Below are 24,080 nucleotides of genomic sequence, written 5' to 3'. Positions count from 1 at the left end.
TTAAAATTTGCCACAGTTTCAACAGGTTGGCCATCGAGAGAAACTGGAACCACTTTAAGGTCTTGTTTTAGATCATTTAATTAGCTCTACATTCTTAAGAGAATGAAAAATTAATAATAAATAACAAAGACTTTGCGGTATTTTGATTTAGTAATGTAATTATATTAGTTGTGTTACCACCCCCACGCCACTAGAGGCAGTAGCAACCCCGAAAAGATGCGACTAAGGAGCAGATTTAGAAGTACAACGAAAGCTACAGAATTTGGGAAAAATGGTGAGCTTTGCTGAAGTAATTAAGAACACAAGTTCAAATCCATACTGGGAGGAACTCCTTCAATCAGTGCTCCTCCGCAGCAATATAACGTGATCCTCTGCAGCAAGTGATGGCAAAGCGGGGCGTCATCACGACTTTACACAAGTGTGTCTTTACCTCCGCGGCAGATGCTCCGCCGAACCCCTGAGACCGACTCATCGAACACCTGGGGTTCGATCGAACCCAGGTTAAGAACCACTGGGTCAGGCAAAGAGCATCACTAGATACTCTGCCAAGAGGTCCATGGTAACTCTGGAAGAGCTGCAGAGATCCACACCTCAGGTGGGAGAATCTGTTGATTCTGTCTTGTTACTCTCTAGTGAAAGATTGGCAACAAACATGTAAAAGTGTGTTCTTACCCTAAACTGGCAGCTCCTCCATGGAACATGATGATTTTCCTTGAAAGGTACAAGGAATACAGCTAAACAGAGCGAAACCATCATCCTGTCAAAGTTCAGGCCTAAATATAATTGAATCAAAACTGTATAAAAAAAGACATGGCTCTTCACAGAATTTACCTATCCTCCTTAACTCTTTTACTAAGGAGTATGTGCAAACCTAATCAGTTTGTGCAAAGCAGACTTCGACTCACCTCAAATGATTTGTATCTGCAATTTCAGTGGGAAGTGGCTTAACATTGTATTGACTTAGGAAGGCTGAATAGAGAGGCATAACACACTTCAGATTTTACTTTATTGGGGGAAAAAATCTGATAATCATGTATGATTTTCCTTATGCTTTGTAGATATGCACTACTTTTTGTCAGTCTATCCCATAAAATTCCTATAAAACACATTAAAAGCAGTGGATATTATAGTTTGCGATGTGATAAAAATGCTCAGTTGGTGTGAATGCAAGGCACTAAGAGAATATGAAAACTGTTGAATTTTGTCTAGGATTTATTCTAATTATTCCTGTAAAAAAGAGTCAACAAGACTGAGCAACTGCTGGCTTGTAAATTATTGACGTATTGAGTAGAGCTCATTATGATTAAAGTAAATTAAGGAGCCGGTGCTAAAGGGAAATGTAAGAGCCATCTGGAGAAAGGCCAGTGGGTGGCAGATGGACAAAGACAGATGTGATCTCTGGGCACATCTTTCCCTTTGCTACGTTCAACCTCAGCACTAAAAAGCAAAACAGCAGCATAACACCTCCAGAAACAAATCATGATGGAATGCCGTAAGATTTTATTTCTCGTCATTTCCTTTGTGGCCGCTATGAATCTCATTTAAACACTATAATTGACGTCTCTTTGTAACCATCATGCGCGCACCTGAGACTTTCATTTCACTTTCACTTAGCACTCCAGAGAAGCGGAGTTATAACAAATCTGAGACCATAGGCTGGCGGCATGCCTGCACAGCTAAGTCCTCAACATTTTAATCGGCTTAATCCACCTTTTGGCGGCAGACCGGGGGTGAAAGTAAGCAGGTTATTTGATGGTGGTGATGGTTTGAGCATGTGCGTTGAAGTAGGAGTTGACTGACATATGTGGCAACAGTAGCTTTGGAAACAATTCGAAGTATCATGCAGGGTTTGTTTAAACGGGGAACACGGTGGGAGGTGTTGGGTAGCGGGAGAAATTGCTGAGGAGGCAAAGCCTCTTTCAGCACTTGTTTCTATGGGATTGTTTTTGTGTGTATGGGAGACGGAGGAGGAGATTGAGAACTGAGTAGCCATAAGTACTTTTGATATCTGAAGGTGTTGCAAATTAAAGTGTGTTGCCTATTTTTTCCTTACATAGAGAAGTAGGGCAATACCTCTGCTTTTATTGTAGCTTAGCTAAGAAGACCTTATCCAGCATTTGGAGAATTGATGTGAACGGTGAACTTTTCCAGCTGGCACATTGAAAGGCCACGTTGAACTCTGACCATTAAAAGTCAACAAAAGCAAGGCTGCATGCTTTACTTTTGTTGCCGTCTTCAATGCTCTGTGAACTCGCCTCACTGACAAATGACCGCCGATGACCTAAGAGCCATTATTTGCGGAAGCGGTATGAATATGTGGGATGGATGGGAAGGTGCTTTCTGACCTTAAAAAACACCCGTCAGTGCTGCTGCTGTTTGACTCCAGTTGACTTGTTTTGTTGCAGCTCGCCAACTTGTTCTGAATTGTTTGAGTTTGCCTGCTCTCGCTGCCGTTGTCTGGTTAAACAGCTAAAAATAGAATAAAAAGAAAGAAAAAAAAAAGAGGCTGGCAGATTTTTTGTTGTGTATAGATGAAATACCGCATCCTACACAACTTTATTTGTCTCATTTTGAAAATGCCAGACAATAATGCATACACTTGGATAGCTTTTTTTGTTCTTTTCCATTCCTCCTTCTTTCTCACAGATACAATTTTTCAGTGTGATTGTCTCCAGACACATTTATCTCTCTTTTTTTCTCTCCAGGTAATTTTATGAGAGGTTGAAGTAATATTGCATCCTTGTAATTGCCTGTTTCCCTTGAAGAGTTCTGGATCATTTGGTGAAATGGAAATGTAAAAGAACACAGTTTGTGCTAATGAGTAAGAAGTTAGTCTTTTTCATTATGTCAAAGCGATGGAACTGAGTTGTTGAGTTGAGGGAACTTTTTTGAGTTTACTGGAGAAGTAAAAAAAAAACAATAACAGACACTTTCATGTAATTTATTAGGCTTTCATAAAAAGAAAATGATACATGGATTTCATTTTTTTCCAATAAAAGTATGCAAAGAGGGGGGATGTTTTGCATTGCTAAGCTTTAGCGCAGGGTGGAGCAATTCACACACATGACATGGTGACATGACGAAGCCAAATATAGCCTCTCACAAACAGACATTATTTCAGTTGCTCCCCTTATGGATCTGTCAGATTACCGGCATGGGTTCCTGATCAAAGCTCCTCTAAAACCTTTTTCTAAGCGGCCTTGCTCTGAATTTCCTCTGCTAATTCATCCCAGAGAGGAATAGAGGTGGAGAGACGGCGCAGACAAAAATGCACTGAGCGATGCTCAGTCATGCCTCACTCCAAAACAGCCTCCACCAGACAGCCCACATTAAATTACTGTTATTTTTGTGTGTGCTCCATCAAATAAGTTTTTTGTTTTACTTTTATCTACGTTGGATTCCTTGAAAACCACATTGTCATTCTGTACAGACCGCAGAGCTTTTGCCTTTTAGTCTCAAACATCAGAAATGAGGCATTGTCTTGCTGAGTGGTGAATTTAACATTAAGCATACAAGGGATACATTTCGGAATAAAGACAAAAAATCAGGTGTTCAACCTAAACTTCAATTCAGTGTAGATACTATTAGGTAAAATACCTCCTTATGGTTAGCAAGCGAGCTTCAGGGTAATTTATCCAGGTTTTAAACTCAGCAGAAAACAACCCCTTTCAACCCCTCCACACACTCACACACACACGCATGCACACACACGCATGCGCACCCCCACACACACACACACACACACACACCCGCACTCACGCATTCACCAACCCTGAAAGTGTTCCCTGGATTAATGACTACCTTCTAACTCAGTTAATCTGTCACCATCCCCTGCTGAGCTCACCGTCTCATCCTCTAATCAAAGTAGAAACCAGCAAAACATAATTGGCTTTTGCTCAGTGATTGAGTTTAGTTCAAGCTCAAATTATGCTTCATAGAAATGTAATTTTTTTCTGACAGCAGCAGAGCTGGCATATCTCCCCATTGGTTTTGTGCAGGATCCACTAAGATTGTCCTTTTTTACAGAGATCGTATTAAGTACAAACTGAACATTCAGCTGTCATTAAATATAGAATGATCCTTTTTTATGTAAAAGTAAATATTTTCTGTCCGTGTAAATGTGTTTGAATGGAGAGCTGATCTAAAAATCTGTGCAGCATGCTACCTTTGAACCGTGGCTTTGAAGCGCCGCTGTCTGATGCCACGAGCCCGGGGCTTTGAGGATGAGCAGATCCTGATATGTGTTACCCGGTGTAGACTGTTAGGCTGTAATGATCGCCATTAAATTTATGCCCAGGGCTGTGGAGCTAGGTTTGCTACGCTGACCCACAGTATGGTAACTTGGATAGTTTAGGACTTGAATGTTTGAATTTCTCTGATTTCAACTGTTTTGAAAGTGGCTGGACCATCTTGAAGAAAGCCAGCAAATTTGAATTAAAATTTTGGCAAGAACAGTATTCAGAGATCCTTCTAGAATTATCTCACTGAAAAAAAATCAAATGCGGTTATATGCTGCTTTAAACCTGAAAAGAAGTTTACAATATTTCTGTAAATCCTAAATGAGTATGTCAGATAGTAAGCAGACAGTTGGTGCTGCGGCGTCTTTGAAAGAAAAATGACAAAATGACATAAGTTAGGCCAAATGTTTAGTTCAAGTAGAGATCGTTGTCTAATACAATTTCCGTCATAGATGATTTAAGATTTTTAATAGCTCTAGTCAGATTTCTTGTGTTAAAATTATTTAATGAAGCCTCATGTTTTTGTGATTTTACTAGAAACAGAATATAATTTTGTTACAATTTTCAACATCTATCTAAAACACTTTCTGTTTGAAGTTTTTACTTCAGGTTTCTATGCTTGATCTCTTAGAGTCACACAGAGAGCTGAAGAAAGAGGGATTTTGCTTTGAAAAAAAGGCAAGTCAGAAGTCTAGGCTGTTGCACCAGGTTGAAATGAGTGACTGTTCATTATGTTGGTTTCTGACACTGAGCCATGTCTGCATTGCTCTGTTGACTCAGAAGATTAGATCGGCAAGCACTAAAGCTAATCTGGAATTTATAGATTTCTGTGTGCTTGGTGTGTGTGTGCGTGTGTGTGCGCGTGCTTGTGTGTGCGTGTGTGCGTGCGTACGTGTGTGTGTGGGTGTGTGTGCGTGTTTGTGTGTGTACACTTCTTTGAGCTCTGGGCTGACATGGACTTGTGGGTCGGCAGTATTACCAGGTGGGTCTTGCACTAATCTGCCAGTCTACAGAGAGAAAAAGTGTCAATCGAAAGAAAAAGGCCCAATCACGTCACTTTTCTCAGGAGGCGACTTCACTGATGGATTCCTCTTATCACTGACATGCAAGATATTGTTGCAAACAGATGACCTTCCACTTTTTTCTGCGGTTCCCAATATAAAACGCAGGCTGAATACGGTCAGATTAAACGGATGTTCATTCAAGGGAGCATAAGCAACTCAAATGTGTAAAAAAAAAAAAAAAGTGGCACAATGACAGCTAAAATATTCAGGATATAATTTTTTACATAGAAATGAAACTGAAGAAGTAGCTCCTTATTCCCTGCCTCCTCATGCCATCACTCTACATAATATGTTCCTGAAAGTCTTGAGGATCTTCTGTTTTTTTTTTGTTTGGGTTTTTACAGCTGTGATTTGGTCTTACATAATAACACACTCATGAACACTGAGCTTACCTGAAGAAAGTGAGGCCTGCAGGTCTTTTGATGCTCCTTTGACTTCTTTTAGTTGATTAGTGGTTGGACTGGTTTTGGTAGGTCAGCCACAAATGTTAGTGTTTTTCTCATCTTCCTTCAAATCAAGGCATGTCTTTTAGTCTATTTGTTGTTGTTAGACCTGATCTGTCAAAATACTGTTTTTATTCTGCATGTGTAGTAATCAGGCTTCCTGTTGATGGTATCCACTATTTAACAATAGGATAATTCAATTTCCACGAAGTACAATCATTGAACGAAACAATCGCTTAAAAGCTCCGTTTTGAATTTACTGTTATCTTTGTTTGATGCTAAGCTGTTAAAATAAAATAAACGTCAAATGTTTTTTGTTTGTTTGTTTTACAGTGCTGTATATAAGGAAAACTATTACATGTGTTTTCCGGACAGTTTCAAAGAACAGACAGAATTGGATCCAGAACAAAAGATTTCATAAAATGCAATTTTGAAAACGTAAAAAGCCAGCGATTATGTGTTCTCATCTTAAGTGACTTGAAGCACCGTTTAAGTGATTCCCACCTTTAAGAGCCTGTTTCCCTACAGAGCAAATTGTTATTCAGAGGTGGTCCAGCAGGGGTTGGCATATTTGACTCAGCTTTACAGGGGTTGTCTTTCATCTTGGTGACAATTTCTTCTCCACGCACACAGCTGCTCTGCCACAGCCCAGATAACCTCTACAGTGCAGCATGCTGCAGCATTTAAGGCAGCCTTAAACCCAACCCGAGGCACGTCACACTCTGATACCGCACAGTCCTCTGTGAATGTGGTACATAGCACTTCCCTTCATTCTCAAACCCATACATTAGTACAGATTTTACCAGAGATATTGTAGAACCTTAAAAAAAAAAAAAGTTGGGTTGATTCTTGCAAGGCATTAATGATGCAGTATTGTTGGTGCTCTGATTTATACTTAATTATGTCATAAAATACTTTAACAGTTAATGTCAGACAGAAAACAATAAACACATGCCTTTTTATTGAGGTGTTTAGAAGGTTAGCCATTTTAAAATATGCAATATTGTGATATATTACAAGATCAAATGCAATCTTGTAATTACATTTGATTTGTCTCAGCTGTTTATCTTTTATAGTGTCCATGTTAGTGACTATGCTTCTCTTCGTTGCAGAAACCTTTTCTCTTTTTCTTATTGGCTATTCTTGTTCTCACTCTTTCCTCTTTTACCTCACACAATTCTCTCTAATCCTTTCCTCAGTCGATAGTAGACGAGTGTGTCTCACAGGGACAGTAGAGATTTTCTTAGTCACACTTATCTCCTTTCATGAACAAAGAATTGAAACACAGGAACCCCCTTTTCCTCCACCACCTTACACACACTTTAGCACATGTTTTATTTTTAAAGAAGCTTGACATTTAAGCTTGTTGTGGATCAGTCATCCTTCAACTGGAAGAAAAGTGAGTTGATTTTTAACGTCTAAGTGTTGTCGGGCTTATCACTGATCCACAGGATATACTCATTTATTGTTTGTCTGTTAAACATGACATGGCATTAATATTAAATGCTAATTTGAAACTCAAAACATCGTATTAGTATGCTTGTTTTGCTTTGTAAAGCATTCTATTAAGCTAAATGAGGGTGAAAAGCTTTTCACTTTTTTATATCTGCATTAGTATATGAGACATAAGTACAAAAGTGCTACAATTCAATAAGTAATTTATTAAATGATGACCTACAATGTAATTGGTTATTAGAAAAAAAAATTACAAGTATAAATATTTATATTTTTTCTACAAAAAGTCATTTGTAATTGTATCATAGTTATAAAAAACTTGCATTAGATACTCTGCCTATAAACTTGTCTTAATGTTATATGCATTGCGAAGAAAACCCATAAAATAGGCGTTCCCCAAAGTGCCGTCAGTCAGAATCACAAACTGTATAATTCAAGCTAATGTATTATAATCAAATGATTTATTTGGATCTACAGTATGTGGGGCAGGGGGCACTTGGTACTAGAAAATGATTGTCTTTTCAAAGACCACCAGTGGCTCTTGTACATTATTCATCTACAATAACAAAGAGAGAGAGTGCCCATAATTGTGCCACACCGAGTGTTGCAACTGCTGGTGCATGAATGCCCTTTTGTAATTTCCATACACCTACACACGAACAGAGCGTGCTGCAGGCTTTACTGTAACTGACTACTCTTGTGATCTCTCTTTTAACCTTAAGGCATTTGAAATAGTTAAAATATTACAATAATTCTTTATAGTTGGCTTCTAAATGTAGTGTGATGTGCTTTTAAGTACTCTGCACGATTTCATGTTGAATGAGATCAAATTTTACTCACCACTGCATTATCAGGTCTAGAAAGGTATAGAAAAGAGCAGCACATTATGCAGCTCCAGGTCCCATATTTAAAACCGGACCACTTTTTAAAATTTGTAGTAGAGCTTTCCATTTATTCTTTAAAAATAGGATAAAATGAATCAGTCTTTGGAAGCTAAATTTGAAATTCACAGGAATGTTGAGGCAGATTCTTCAGTCTAAATGACAAGCCATACACGAATAGCTGTAGAGATATAAAATGGTTAGTACAATAACTTCTTCAACTTTACAGTAAACATATGAGAGTCATTGTCATAGTTTCCTCCATCCTTTGGCTCTAAAGGGGCGGTGAGGTATTGCGTGAAATATTTTTATTTATTTCCTCACCAAAAGCTAATCTAGCGTATTGCTTTGCTTCTTCCATGCATGTTTGAGAAATTTTTTATTCTTCTGTGGCAACCATTCACTGGTGCTTTAACGCTTGGTCTCTCAGTGCCTCAGCTTCAGTAATAGCATTATTACTAAACACCTGGAAGAACTTTGCATCACACAAACTACTCTGTGCGACCCTGGTAGGAACATTGTTAAACCAGGTTTAACAACGTTCCTACTGTTGTTAAACCAGGTTTAACAACGGTAAACTCCTGCAGGAGCTTCTTAAAGAGACTCGGATGTGGATCCCTCCAGCTCCTGCACGGTTTACGTGGACCTCTTGGCTGCTTCTATGATTGATGTTCTCCTTTTTCAGCAAGTTTGGGTCACTTCAAGTGAACTATCATTTTCTCTGAAAGTTGGTTTTTGTTCAGTTCAATTTTCATTTTTAAATGAAGTGTTAAACAGTGCTTGATTAGATGATCTAAGCATGGGATATTAACCTGTGATTACTTTAAGCCCTCTTCACAACGTTAGCACTGATATTGCCGAGATGCTTTGTCATGCTACTGCATCAAAATACTGTTGTAACTGAATCTTACAACCAAGGCATTATGGTAGTCAGTACAAATGAACAGCTCAGGTGTTTGGGATGTAAATGTTGCCCGTAGGTCATTATTTTTAATTAGCACCATCTTCTGACTCTGTTTCTTCTGACTCATCTGATAATGCATGGTGCTTGTCATCAGTCATCGGCATGCTGGGAACATTGCACAGAGCTGCTTGAGGCCGAGTATCAAAGATGAAAAATGAACAACTGATTTCAGGTATGCGAGTTCATTTTTCAGCTCTGTTTGGAATCGCAAAGATCTGTTGCAAACAGATTGTGAAAGTGTTGCCCCTTATCAGAGAAAACAAGTGTCTTTGTGATGCTGCTGCTCTGTGTTGGTATTTCTCGCAGAACAATCGGAGGCAGTTCACCAGCGTGTGGGCGTGTGCTTACACACAGTGTGCTAGGAATCAGATAGGTGATAACTGTGTTGTTGTTTAGAGCGATGTGCAACATACACTGTTCCCCACTTCACACATGCATGCCAATTAGATTCTGTACCTCAAGCGCAAACTCAGACTCTTATCAGCTTTGCATTAACTTTCTGCCTCTTTCAACTATAACTTTATTGTTAAACAATGTTTTATTGGGCCTAGCTTGATTTAAGATGGGTAAGAAATGGCTTTGCAACCATATTAACACGGCTGTTACTGTAGTATACAGGAAAATAGTGACTGATAGGGAGTTGTAAGAACTGCTGGAGTAAAAACACACTTTGAAAGGAGCTGTGTGCAAGCCTGAGCATGTGTACCTGCAGTTCCATCCCACAGCCTGATAATAATTACTTCTCTCCAGATGGAGGAGTGTACCCTACACAGCAGAAGTCTTCCTGCCTCTTCGGGGCAAAGGAAGCAGGGGGTCCGTGGGTGTGTGTGTGCATAGATGTGTTTGAGTGCATATGAAGGGAGGTATTGAACTGTCACTTACTGAGCATCCTCCAGGGAGGAGAGGCGGAGGAAGCCAAAGAAGATAAAGGCTTTTGAGGGATCGTGAATCCAGCACACACGGCTTTGTTAACAACCACCTTTTTGCCAAAGAGCTGACAGTGTCATTTTGTATGTGTCCACTTGATGGATGTAGCACATTATAGAAAATTACAGCCCTGTACCACGACTGCTTTTAGTGACACAATTTTTTCCTTTGCTGCACAAATGTGAGTTTCTCTCCCAGCAAAACTTCATGCAAGTGGGAAAAGATGTGTAATCTTGACATGGAGATTAATTTGGATCCTGTAAATTTTATTTAGTAAATTTGGTGACAACATTCAGAGTTAGATGGGTGGAGAGGATGCTAATCTTTTCTTCTGCAGGGACCACAAGGCTGGTCAGATTTTGCAGGGATATGGATGGAGCTAAAGATAGGGCAATCCTTCAGCAGAAAGCTGTGCTGGTTCCAAGTAGCTAATGAAACAGGGAGACCTTGATGGGTTGGCACCAAATTGACTAGTGGCTGTCTAGACTGACAGCCTCTAGTCAATCTAGGCTAGGTGCTACTCTAGATTGCTTCTCGTCTAGCTTGATTAGACTAGGGTGTACTGTGGTATACTAGATTGAAGTGGGTGATAGCTGACCAATGATGGTCCCTTGCATCATCAAGAGTAACCCATAATGTCCTTGCTAACACCAAGCAGTTTGGACTTAGCACTCGTTTCCACAGAGACATACTCCAAAATACTGTACCTCCATAGAAATGCAAGTACAGTACCCTGGGGTACTCTGGTATACCTCGGTATAAATTGTTTTCCTTTTATTTCACCATTTTTATTGCCTTTTTGGTATGTAAACCTTCTCAAGGCAGTGTATAGGTAAAAACAAAACACTTGTTTCCAGTTTTAAATAATTTTGTTCTTTTTCACAACCTAAACTAGCAGCCTGTTTCATAATCGCAACTTCAGACAAAACTCTCATTAAATATCTATAAAATACCATCCTAGGTGTGTCCCCAATAGTATGGTGTATAAAAAGAAATAATAGATGTAATTCTACCACACTCTGATTTTGACACTGCATGTTTAACGCGAGGCAAGCCAAGGGATTCACATGTTCAATGAGCGACCAGCTTCACAACAAATTCTTTCTCGATTGACAGGTGGAAATGGGCTTCCTTCACACTTCTGTCATGGTACAGATGGGTGGTGTCACACGGTTTATCTGCAAAGATGTCTAAGAGAGTAAATGAGCTGCAGAACACCCACATGCTGTTGGTGGATAGAAAATATGCTCCCACTCTGCCAGTAACAACTACAGCAGATTATGACTAGTCATGTGTCGTGAGTAAATTATTCTGGCATCCACTGACGAACACACATCTACAATTTCTTTTCCTTCACAATAAGCCACATAAATCTGCTCTTACGGTCCCAAATTACCGCGATTTTAGTTGCCACATTAATCAGACTGTGTGTAAAGGTTATCCGTTTTGATGAGCTCTGCAGTATAGGGTGAAAGTAAAAAGTCATCTCTTATTTTACTTATATTTTCCTTTTAAAAAAGACTGTATGATATCCAAAGATCTGTCATTGTTTTTCAGTTCAGTGCTTTTACATTGCCATTGTTACAAAGGTATTTTCTATTAAAGCACCTAGTTTTGGCCTGCAAGCCATTCAACCATGTAAAGTTACCTAATTAAGGGAATCATACACGCCTGCAAAGGATAGCTTAGGAAACCATCAGACCTAAATTGGACCTTTAGATGCCCTGCAGAAGCAGCAGCCTCTCACTTAGACACATTATTCCCATCTGTTTTCCCACTTCTAGTAAATTGCCATATGCTTTCCAGTTTGACTGACGTAAAATATTTCTGCACCAAGGTGATTCTCTATAAACCATTAGGTAAAAACTTGACATATCTTGTCACGAAGTGCAGTGTATTTCAGATTTATTCAGGCAAAACTGCACATGAGGAGGAGAAAAGGAAGTGTTTTTGAAAAGTAAGTGGCTTAAAAAAACTGACAGGCGACAGGCAGTCTCTGAAACTGATGCCTTTAAGAAACAGGGGAAAACAAATCCACAGAAGAGCTACCACAAAGCTGAGAGACTCATCGTCTCTCAGTTGAACATTCGTATGCCAGGCTTTCAGGTAATAGTTTCTCAGGAATTGCATTGTTGGTGCTTAAGTACAACTTTGTTTATTCGTTAAACATAATAAAGATGTTGAAATTAGTGGAACAGTGCTGGTCAAATGCTCACAATTAAATATCTAATAAGGTCGTGGGGCTAGAAAAAATAAAAACAGATTGTGAAGGATTAGAGTATGGTGACGATGTGGCACAAAGGAAATCTATCTGGGAGTATCGTTCTCTCCATTATCTATGCTCTTCCTGCGGCACATCAGTTTTGATTACCTCATTCTTCTGTAGTTTTAGAGACCAGCTTTTATGTAATGCTGATAAAACCATCACTAGTTTCAATTATCATAACAAATCTGTTCTTAATATTTAGTTTAACTGGGGAATATTTAAAGCACCAAAAAAACCAACAAAATGTGCTTTTACCCAGGCTGTATTTGCCTTGTTTTTTTTCCACAGTTTATATTCCAAACAATAGGTGTCACTATTAAGCAAATAATGCCAGTCTACAGAGCGACAACAGAAGAAAGGTCTTCTCTTATCAGTTACTTTTCAGACAAACAAAACATTGAACCTTAACATAATCAGATTGTACTTGTACCATTTTCCTTCTGTCTTTCTATCCGAGTCCTTTTCTTCCATCCCTCCTCATGTGTCAATAGAAAGCTATTTGTTGCTAGAAGCAGATGATAGTTTGTGTTCTTTGCATTTACGGGCAAAAGCATCTTTAAAAGCTTTCCATGCGCCATTGTAAAGTGCAACGCAGGCAAACATGGTAAATACAGGTTGCTGTTTAAGCTAGTAGTTGCAACAAGATTTGTTGTGTACAAAAATGTAAACTAGTTCTTTTGTTATTGGACTTAATATTTTTTAAGAAGAAAGAGACACTCAAGAACTACTTTTTTGAAGAAAAGAACAATACTTTTGTTCAAATATTAGGTAAAACATAATGTGTTATGTCTTTAGAATTATACACTGAAAGTGTGCAAAAAACACATCAAGTCTATTTTTATATAAAAAAGCTCATGTTGACTATGTGAAAACAAACTTTATAACTTTTTTTTAAATCTACTCTTTCAATGTTCAGACTACTTTTTTCCGTTGAGATATATTCTTCCAGTGAAAGGCTGATGATTTTATTAAATCACAGTTTGGCGGCTTAATGGTCTTTTTCTAAGGTTTCTTTGTTTTTTCCAAGTATTTTAATTCTTTAGATTACTGCATTCCTCTCATAACACTGTGGCTTTCATGAGCTGATTCAACTCGTCTTATTAATTTGTGTCCTCAGCAGTCTGACATAACCAACCTCTGCTTCTTTTCTTCCATTCATTGTAACAAGAAAAAGGTATCCATCCTCATGTCTCTGCTTTTCTTTTCATCTTTCTCTGTTCTTTTGTCTTTTGTTTAGTTTACAATCTTTACACACAGTGAAAAGGCCCCAAACTGTCTCAGATAGACGCTGAACCTGACGTAAGGCAAAACCTTTTCATGTCAGAGAACTTCTCCCACGCTATTCCTACCGAGTCGGCCCAGGGTCGGCTAGTGGAGATGCTCCAGATACAGCCAGGTCTCTTACCTTGTCACGCTTTGCCCTGCCAACACGGAAATGTTGATTTATTGAATTTGTCATGGATATAGAACTCTGGGTCACATCAATGAAAGACTTCAGTTTTGTTAAAAAAAAAAAAAAAACTCCCATCAGAAATAAGGAATACATATCAAGAAGTGTCACCAATGACACCATGCCCCCTATGTTTTTTTTTATTTTTATAAAATCAATCTTTCTTTATTTAAAACCTTCTGACTTACATTTCAACTGTAGCCTTTTTTGAGAGGCTAATATCAATAATAATAATCTCCATGGATCAAACCATACATGCAAGTCAATCAAGAAAAAGTGCAGAAAGAAATTCTTTGTCACTCTGATTTACTCTGATGCACACTGATCCAAGCCTTAATTTGAGCATTCTTATCCTACTGATGTGACTAATATTACACAGAGTCACAAATAATATCACCAGTGAGGGCGGTTTGTGAAGCTGCTTGCACCATTGTAGGTTTTATAGTATTAGCTTTGCCTCTGCTGCCTGGCAGACCAGTTCTAGTTCACATTGGAATTTTCTTGTGAGCCCAAATTTTCCTGTTGTGCTTTCAGTGGACTGAGATTTGAAATCTTTTCCAAATCACCGGGTCAAGTTCAGTAGGACATGTAGAACAGATGAATCATGTGTGGTTAAATACTTCTACACATCTGCAGCTTGTTTTTGGAAAAACGGTCCATTTCTGTCTCAGCTGGTTTCATCATGAGCATTTTTTTTAGACCTGCTCAATCCCCTTTGGTTGTGATAACAAACCGTTTTTAGTTTATTGTAAAGTTTAGAATTTTATACGTTACACATGCTCTGTCCGACAGCTCTACAGTAAAATGACTGTAAATCAATTTCTTCATCTTCCACTTTGCAGTACCCAGTGGGAGACATGAATGTGTGAAAATCAAACCTCATCTTGTCAATTCTTGTTCTGTGCCAAGACACGAGTAGCTTTTAACATTGTGATAATTGGTGCAGCCATGAAAAGCAAGAGGAGAGAAGAAATGAGAAACCATCTGTGTTGTGTGCATGTGTTAAACAGATGCCCTCTTTTGTTGATGACTTATACTGAGCTTTTTATCAGAGAGATGACGCTGACCCGACTTACTGTGTTAAATATTTTCATATCTTTGAAAAAAAAAAAAAAAGGCAGAATCCTCCGGTTCATTTTGATCAAGAACAGTTTCTAGTTCATTAGTGTTTCAGTTTTGTTCATGCTTTTTTTTTTTCTGTTGAATTCTGTTGCTGGGAAATGGATGAGAATAATGTGCATTTGAAGGCTGCCATCTAGGGTCAAAATGTGGGCAGTGCAGGGTGATTCACTGAGATGCGTTTGCGCAACCACTTAATATAGTAAAATGGGCGGGTGTGAGTTGGAGTGTTAGGGGCAGGGAAATTGGACTGGCATTACTGTTTTTTCTTCTTCTTCATGTCCACAAATTCACTCCATGTCTGCTCTGACGGACAGCTGAGAGAGACTTGGGATGACTGCCTGGTCGGTGATGTGGATGCTGTTAATGTCAGTGATTAACTGTTGGTTCAAAACAACGATTAAACACAGGATGGTGACTCAAAGGAGGAATTGGAGCATACGCTAATAGATTGGGATGTTGTTCACCTTAAAAATCGTGAAAAGAAAAGGCCTTCATTAAAATTCTCAATACCCTGAAGTACATATAGTATCGCATATGCATACTTTAGAAGAAAAAATCCTACGTATTTTGAATCCAGTTATACTGTGATACTGCTCAAGAGAGAAGTAATGAATAAGTTTAATTTTGCAGACAATTTCCAGTAACAGTGCTAACATTTGTCCTTACAGATTTCATGTCTTGATTGAGTTTTGGTGTGTGTTACAGCAGTTTAAGATGCTATTGTCATCAACCCACTGTGAAATTTCAGAGCTTTTATAATTCACTGGTTTAACAAGACAGTAGTTAATGCTTTCTCAGATGCTCAAAACATGTCAAATATGTCACGAAGATCACACTTCTCTTGAAACGAGTCTGGATAACTCAAACAAGAAATGCAGCTGAGATAAAATAGCTTGTCTATTTTCTTTGTTTGCAGTCAAAAATTGCATTGCAGTCAAATATTAACATCCTCAGATTTGATTCACTTAGCAAAGGAGGCCATGTCTGACAGAATGATAGCATGGTTAAATGCTCAAAAATGTCAAAGTGAAAACTGTGAATTTTCTGCCAAATAATTAAGGAGTAAACACATTTTATTATCAGTGTCATGAAGCTGAATGTTGTATCACAAATCACTTGGTACAAATACAGACACTTTCTATAACAGCCTTCTTAAAAAAAAAAAACAAAAAAAAAAACAAACAAAATCAGTTGAATTAATTCAAATGTTGTTGTTTAAGACAAATCAGTCTTTGGTTTTGATCACTGAGTTAGTTAAATCTTCACATAATTAAATGAAAATAAAATAATAAAATTTTTCTGTGGCTGCCCCTTTTGGGAACAATAACTGCTAGCAAGTAATTTCTGTACTTGTTAGCAGTACAGAACACTATTTCTGAGCAAACTGCCTGTCATTTTAAAGGCGGCATCTCTACTGTAATTTTCAGATCTTTTCACAGATGTCCAATATGATTGGGATCTGGACTCGCAGAGAGCATGTGAATTGCCAGGTTTTATTCTCAGTTCATTCTTGAGTGGTTTCAGTTTATTTTCCTCTTCTACCCGTGACCTGCAGCACAGGCTGAGCTCTGTGACAGTGAGTAGTGTGTTTCTCTCCAGGATGCCCTGGTGGCTTTGAAACTTCACTGTTCTCTGCAATTTCGAGGTTTTCTGTACCAGATGCAGCAAAGCAGCCCCAAGACAAACCCAATCCCACTCAGCCCACAGTAGGTGTCATGGTCTTTTAATTGAAAACTTCATTTTTCCTTCCGTAAACATAAAGCTTATGTCAAAGGTCTCAAAGTGAAATCTCCAGTTTTGTCTCACTTGTCCAATTTTAATAACATGGCTGATTGCCCACTCTCCTCTTAGCAAATTACAGTCCTACTTTTTTGTGTTTTCTGTCAACTGTGAAACCCTAAAAGATGTTGTTAAGTAGAGCCTCTTGAGGTTCAAAATGAAACGGATCTTGTAATCAGAAAATGATGCATCTTGACCTTGGAGACCATCTTGAATAGTTTATTTAGCTTGTTTTCTACCGCTTGTCTATCTGATCAACTTGAGTTTGCATTTTCTCTCACGTTGTTCACCTTGAAGGTTGTTAACAAACCTTATTCTTTTATTTACAATTAGCAACTTTCATCACAGGAAAGTGGTCTTGTAATAGAGATGCAATGAGTAGGATATTGTGGCTGATTTCTGTTATCTTATTTTTGTAAAGCTTAGATCTGCTGATATAGACCTGGGCCTTTCTAATATCTTTCATAATACCTTGGAAGTTGCAGTATGTGACGTTGATAAACAATACGTTTGCTACATACATATTTGTTGAAACCGTCACTATGTAGTAAAAAAAAGTCCAGGTCCTCTGTCTTCTCTCCATGGTCCTACAGCCATCTACAGAAATACATCGCTGACGTCTAATCAGAGCCAGCAGGAGGGTCTTGGCGCTATCAATCACTCTCGTGTACACGCTGCTCTCTCCCTTCCCCTTGCTAGCTGCTTGGCTACAGCTGGTTCTCCGTCCCAGAGCCTGCAGTAAATGTGCAGGCTAGTTAGATTGGCCACCGATGATGGCGAATAAACAGTTTTCGTACACTGCATTTCTGCAGATGGCAGTAGAACCACAAGGAGGAGGCAGAGGAGCTCATTTTTATGTTACAGATACAATGTCTTATGTTATACTATCATGACATGGTGACAGTTTTAACAAATATGTAAAAACATATATTTATAAAATTACAAACTGGAGTTTGAAAAGGGTTCAAGAAAAGCATTCACAATGTTTTTTTTCAAGCCATTAGTTTTTTTATATTATCAGAGATGTCATGAAGCCACATTTGTGAAAGATTAGTTGCTGTAAAAATGTGCTTTACAGGTTTAAAAAATTTTTTTTTTAAAAAGATGACATGTCTATGGAGTTGCCATAGGCATAAAGCTCAAAGTGAGAAGCCGTGCTCTATTCAGCCTTTCTGTGATCTGCAGGAAAATCTCAGTCTCTGTTTCTCACCTTGAATCGTCTTGACATGTCGTAGAAAACACAGTCTCCTTTCAAAGAGCTACTCGCGTTTCTGTTTTTTTCATCTTATTCCGTTTAAACACAAGATTTCTAGGAGCATCTTTACCTTGTAGCCTTTACCTTCAACGTGGATATGCCTAGACATCTCTCCCTGAAGTCTCTTTGGTCTCTTATCAGTGTGTTGCATTGAACAGAACCAATCTTCCTTGCAATACTTCCTGTATATTCCCTTTAAATAAGTTGAATGGCGGATGAAAAGGTTGAAGATACTGATCACTTGGTTTCAAACATAACGGTGGCTTTTTTCTTTTCATTTAACCAAGGATTCCCACAAATGCGACTGTACTATTTTAGTGTGTCTTTGTAAGATAAACAAATGATTTTTGTTTTTCTACAAGTTTTTCTTTTTTACACATAAAATAGAAATAAATATGCATCTGGCTGTTTGATAGAAGTAGTAGTTTTGAATACAACCAAAAAATGTAGGAGTTTTAAAAACTAACCCCAATTATGCACCAAATCATATTTCCTTCAGCTTCATCTGGTACTTCCAAACTTGGTAGACGTGTTTACTGAGTGAAAATGGTTGGACCTCTTAGTTTAATGCATCATGATTTGATTTCCTGATTTCCAGCAGATGAAATGAAAAACAGCTGCAACTGATTGCTGCATGTCATGTCCTTATAGACACAGACAATTAGGGAAAGTAAAAGGCCATACAATGGCAGGAGATGCCTGGAATAGTTACCATTACCATCATTTTTTTAATTTTTTTTTTTATTTGTCTTTTACAGTAGATGAGATCAGCTTAAGCTATTTCTTAAAGACAAATTTTGCTGGAGAAATTGTTTTTTCTTTTGGTTATTTCATCTGAAAAAAAAAGTCTGCTATTTTTCACCCCACTTTTGTCAAAAGAGACTGAAAAACAAGTGTCAACTGGTGCACAGAAACAAAAGCACAAGTCAGTTGGTGCAATAAATTTCAGCAAATGAGCGAAGGCGAAAGAGAGATGCTTGAGGGCAACGAAGAAGATTTTATCCACAGTGACAGTCGCAGCATCAGTCCCGTCAGAGGTTTCTAAACCACTTTGGAGAATTTTCTGCATAATTATGATGTCTCACGTGTGGATTTCTAAGTAGGTCGCACTCCTCTCTGTTGCTGCCGCACCAACTTGTTTCATTTGCTTCCATCTTCAGCCTCCATCTGAAGGCACTCTTTAAGACAGAGCTTCGGCTCTGCTGCAACCCATTTCCACATGGTGCCTCATCACATCTCTTCCTTCTCTTCCCATTCTCTCCATCTGCCCTCCTACCACTGTATCTCTCCATCACTCCTCCTTTTTCCATGTGCAGAAACAGTCGTTCTCTCCTCTCTCCATATTTTCAGCTGGTTCATCAGTATTGCTTGATATCATTATTCCATCTCTTTTTTTCTTCCTTCTCTCTCTCTTCCATTCTCTCTGTTTTCATCTTGGAGACAGGAGTGTGCATGCAGTCTCAAATTTAAGTCTCCTCTCTGCTTATGCGCTCTGCGCTACGATCCTTCTTCCTCTCCCCTCCGTGCTTTACCGCACTGCTCACATCTCCTCTCTCCACATCTCCTTCTCTTCCTCACTTCCTCCTTCTCTACCTGCATCTCTGTCACACCACAGGCTTGCATCTCTGCTGGGCATTGCTGCGCTCTGCTTTGCCGTTTGGAGAAAGGCTGTACGCTCTGGGGATCTTTTCGCGCCAGGGTTGAGCACATTCCAGCTTCTTGCAGAGGAGGATTTAGCTGCTCTTGGTGCACCAGGTTTGACTTGCCTTGGATTCCTTGGATCTGTGGGAGCTGGAGAACAGGGGAGGACAGGAAGAGGAGGAGGAGAAGGGTGAGAGGTTTACTGGCTTGGAGGAGTCGAGGCTTCAAGGTGGTGGAAGTGGCGGCTGATGGTTGCCTGTCGAGGGTCATGCCCTGGGACTTGCACGTTATTCGGCAGTTGGAGTTGGAGACCCTCTCCCATTTTTGCCCCCCTCGTGGGGCAGAACTAATCCTGGTGCCGGGGAAAGCTGCCGGGCACCAGTGGCTACAGCGTGAAGAGTGGACACCATGAACCAGCTGGACGCACCAAGACCACTTAACTGGACCATCAGGAAACTGTGCCATGCAGCCTTCCTGCCATCTGTGCGCCTGCTAAAGGTAAAAAAAAAAAAAGACATAAAAATCACAAGAGAGCCGGAGAGAGTGGAAATGAGCTAAAAAATAGATGCCCAGGGAGATGTGAAAAAATATGTCAGGCAGCTCTCCTGCTTTTCTGCTCCTCTCCTAAGGAAGACAGCTGTTAACATTCTTTAGTGTGAACACTGAAGAATTTTCTTACAGAAGAAAATTATTTATTGTGCTTTTAATCGGTGAATGCATGGCTTTCATTAAAGGATGGACAGTGGGTATTTTTCAGTTGAAAATAAGAAAAAGTGGGGCAAAGCTGCCAGCGTAACGCTCTCAGAGGGGAGCTTAAAGGGCTGGAGGAGTGGGGATGTGCAAAGAGTGGCGGATAAAAATGGAGACAGGGAAAAGCGGGAGCACAATGTTAGAGAGGTTCAGAGAGAATGGGACAAATATGAGAGAGAAGGGTGAGGAAAGTGTGTTAAGGAAGAAAAAAATGACACAAAGGGAGTGGGGGGGGCAAGGACATCACAGGGTCAATTTTAAAAGTTTTATTTACAAAACTAACAAAAGTGCAGAGACTGTGAACTGCTGGTTTGTGATTAGAGTAATTGAAGACATGGTAGCTTAAAAAGAGGAATTTGCAGGAATGTTTTGGAAGAAAATGCTCCAGAGGAGAACGGAAAGACGTGGACGTTTTGCACCCAATTCCAGCAGAGATCTGATATGATGAATTACTCATCACATAATAATGCTAATAGGATAATGACAGCTTTGTCTGCTTATTTTGAGTTGCAAAGGTTTAGTCGGACGACTGTTTTTACATCACCTGAGTAGACATGCATCATGGGAACTAGAGCATCTTGTGATATTTGAATATGTTTTGTCACTTCTATGAATCCACAGTCCTTTTATACAGCTCACTTACAGACGTTTGTATCCTAAAACCTCATCTTTGTGCGCTCTTGTGATTTTATAAGCCAGTTACAGGCGCTCTGTTCAGGGGGCTATTGTTGGGGGTTCTGAATACCTCTTCTTCACTCTCCTTTGATCTGGCTCCATCAAAGTACCTCACAGAGCAGTTTTGCTGTGATGTTGAACCACACAACCAGAGTGCCTCGACTCATGTGTCGTGCATTTGCATTTGTATGCCGTGGTTAAATGAATGTCGCTGTAAAACCTTGATTGAATCTGCACAGTCTGTGTGGAGGGGGGAGTGTGGATGGCAACACATGCTGCAGAGCTTAACATGAGGTTCATGTTCTTAACACATTTGACTTCATCGTCATCTAATTTTGGTCAATTTACACTGAGAAGAGTGATGTCTACTATAGCCATAGAAAAAAGTGATACTAGAGGAAAAATTTATCAATTTATTTTATTTCTTTTCTCATCATATAATTGTTTTTTTCTCTGTCTTTGACATTAATTCAAACTAAACATTCTCTGTTTTACCTCATTTACGATTACCAAAGCATTTTCCATTATTACTTCCTTGAGAGCTTTAAATACACTAACGATGCTGTGCCTTCAGGAAAGCCCAGATGATTATGTCATAGTTTTGGAGGCATTTGATGGCTTAAATATCAACAATTTGTTTCCATTTGACTTCTGCAAACCTGTGGATGTATTTTAATGTAACTCATTAAACACAGTGCTTCCCTGTGTGACATCACTGAAAAACAAACAAAAAAAAATATTGATCAAGATATTGAGGGGAGAATTGTAGACCTCCATAAGTCTGTCTGACTCTTGAGTGCAATTTTCAGATCCCTGAAGCTGCCATGTTCACCTGGTTAATCAGTATACACTCGAGTATAAACACAGAGGGAATTCCCAGCCATCACATTATTAGAGAAGGAAGCTTATTCTATGTCTCAGACATGACGGTGAAAGCAAAACTCTTTGTGAGGATTCTGGCAGAAGCTGGTAAGAGAGGACCAATGCTCTTGAGTGGCTAAAATGAAGAAGCAGTCACTTCAAGAGCAACATAAAAAGTCAGTTTGCAAATTTGCACAAGTCAAATACATTAATTTGTTTGGGAACATCTCCTGTGATCTGCTGAAACTAAGCGTGAAGTTTGTGGAAGTTTGTGGCTAAAGGGAGAAAGCTAGAGAAACTGATCTGCCTGGGAAGTACAGGGATGGTAGTATCAATGTTGTGGAGCATTTTGTTCCAGGAGGGACTGGTGCACTTCAAAAAGTAGATAAGAAAAAACAGAACATTATGTACAAAACATTGAGGCAACAGATGAGGACGTTAACGCCGGGGCACAGTGGGTTAAGAAAGAAAAGAAAATGGGTTGATATTAATTTTCTAGCAAAATTCATTTTTGTTATCTTTTTACTGCTTTCATGCATCTTGTCTTTCTCATTGCTGTTTGGTTTTGGTGATAACCTAGTTGCTACTAAGTGCAATGATTTTGCTGGTCTTGGAGTTCTATAGATATTGCAGTGGAATGTTGTTTGTACATTTTGAGATTTTTTTTAGCTCTATGATATTGCTTATAAGACGGGTTATTAGGAGATTTCTTCCTAAGCTGTTCCATGAACTAGTTCTAAAATATTTGACAACATGCATGCATTTATAATTATAGAATATTGCTGATATAGTTAAGGTTTGCCTGAGTTTGTCTGTTGAATAAGAAGGAATGTTGGTCTTCACTCTGTACGATGTTGGGATTTTCCCAGAGATGTATTAGACTGTCAGACAGAAATTAACCTAAGACCGTGCCGTTATTGTTGGAAATTTCTGCCTGGCACATATTTTTTCCCCCATACTCCTCTGACCTCTTACCTCCCACCTGCTGCCAAATGCAGACTTAGACTAGTGTGTGGCTCTGTGTTTCTTTTTTTTTTTTTTCCTGTCATCTCCACACAGGAAAAAATGTCTTGCACATTGTCTATGCTTGCATCAGTGCACATGCCTGACAATGAGTGTGTGCGTCTGTGATGTGGTCCTGCAGAGCCAGTTGACATGACAGCTCATGGTGGTTTTGTGTACAGTATGATTGGCCCCTGTGGTCTACTCACTGTTGTACAAATATTGTAACCTCAAATGTAAGCGGGGTCCAAATTGCCTCTGTGGATTAGGGGGAGGGCAATGTTAAAACATTGGCTAAATACAGTAACCACTGTAATGCATAGCTTTAAGTGTTCCATTGTATTACAAATAAAATACATTTAATATCCCAGCTATCTGTTAATAAGCAAAGATATAGAAAAAATAAATATTATACAACTATACAAGCCAAACCCATTGTTTGGCCTTAATGACCATTATTACATTTCGGTGAGAAATCTCCCAAGATTAAAAACACAATCCCAAGTGTGAGGTTGCAGTGTGGCAATATCATGTTGTACACGAGTCCTAGCAATGCAGAATAGCTTAATGCAGACTGCCTAATTAGTCGCAAATTTCTTGAGGTACGACAAAGTCAGTGTTTTAGAGTGGCCGTAACAAAGTCGTGATCTCAGCCTTATGGAAAATTTGTGGGCAGAGCTGAAAAGGTGTGTGGGAGAAAGGCGGCCTACAAACCCGACTCCGTTACATCAGTACTTTCACAAGGAAAGGGGGAAAATCCCATCAAGCTACTTTGAGAAGCTTGGAAAAAGGTGAACAATTCTTAAAAGAGGAAAAGTATCTTTCTGATACTGTCAGGGTCTGTGTTTTTTCCCCTTTTGTGTCCTGGTTTATTTCCTTTAGTTGTTGTTGTTTTTTTTTTTTTTTTTTTTTTTACCACTGGTCTCTGAGCCGCTATCCCTCGGACATCCACGAGATGTCACCCATGTGCCACCCCTGGAAAGCGGCGGGGTTCTACCTGTGCGCACACCGGCAGCTTGTTTACAGGGAATGAGCCCTGGATATAAGCAGCAGCGTCACTCCTTCTCACCGCCTGAGTGTTTGCTCACCTCGGTACTGAACGCTCCAGAGATAGGCCCTCTGTGATTCCTCGCTGTTCGCTAACTCTTTGTTGTCTTCCTCGTCAGATATCCAGTTGTCTCCCCGTCGTTCCCAGAGACCAGTTTCCCCGGGTTGTGTGAGTCTGTCTCCCCGCTGTGGATCACCTACCTCCTGTGTCTCTCCCCGACGCTACCGGTGTTACCGGTTAGACGCCACCCCTCGTGTGT

At 39.4% G+C, this 24,080-nt stretch overlaps 1 protein-coding gene across 16 annotated transcripts in view; it reads left to right on the top strand.

Annotated features, from left to right (window-relative positions):
- Positions 1–24,080, top strand: part of trpm3 (transient receptor potential cation channel, subfamily M, member 3) — a 162,483-nt gene that overhangs the window by 21,325 nt on the left and 117,078 nt on the right. For 2 of the 16 annotated variants that reach the window (XM_008418965.2, XM_008418963.2), the window contains exon 1: positions 18,684–19,983. The exons of 10 other annotated variants lie outside the window; for them this stretch is intronic. In XM_008418965.2, the coding sequence (XP_008417187.1) occupies positions 19,894–19,983 (90 nt within the window). In that variant the 5' untranslated portion in view covers positions 18,684–19,893. Of the gene's footprint in view, positions 1–18,683; positions 19,984–24,080 lie in introns of those variants that run through there. 4 more of the 16 variants (XM_008418967.2, XM_008418964.2, XM_008418970.2 and 1 more) reach the window with 3 other exon arrangements.

This window comes from Poecilia reticulata, linkage group LG9 (assembly GCF_000633615.1).
Source record: "Poecilia reticulata strain Guanapo linkage group LG9, Guppy_female_1.0+MT, whole genome shotgun sequence".
Classification (NCBI taxonomy): domain Eukaryota; kingdom Metazoa; phylum Chordata; class Actinopteri; order Cyprinodontiformes; family Poeciliidae; genus Poecilia; species Poecilia reticulata.
The sequence above is the reverse complement of the archived record's forward strand: the minus strand, read 5'-3'. Positions and strand labels throughout refer to the sequence as shown.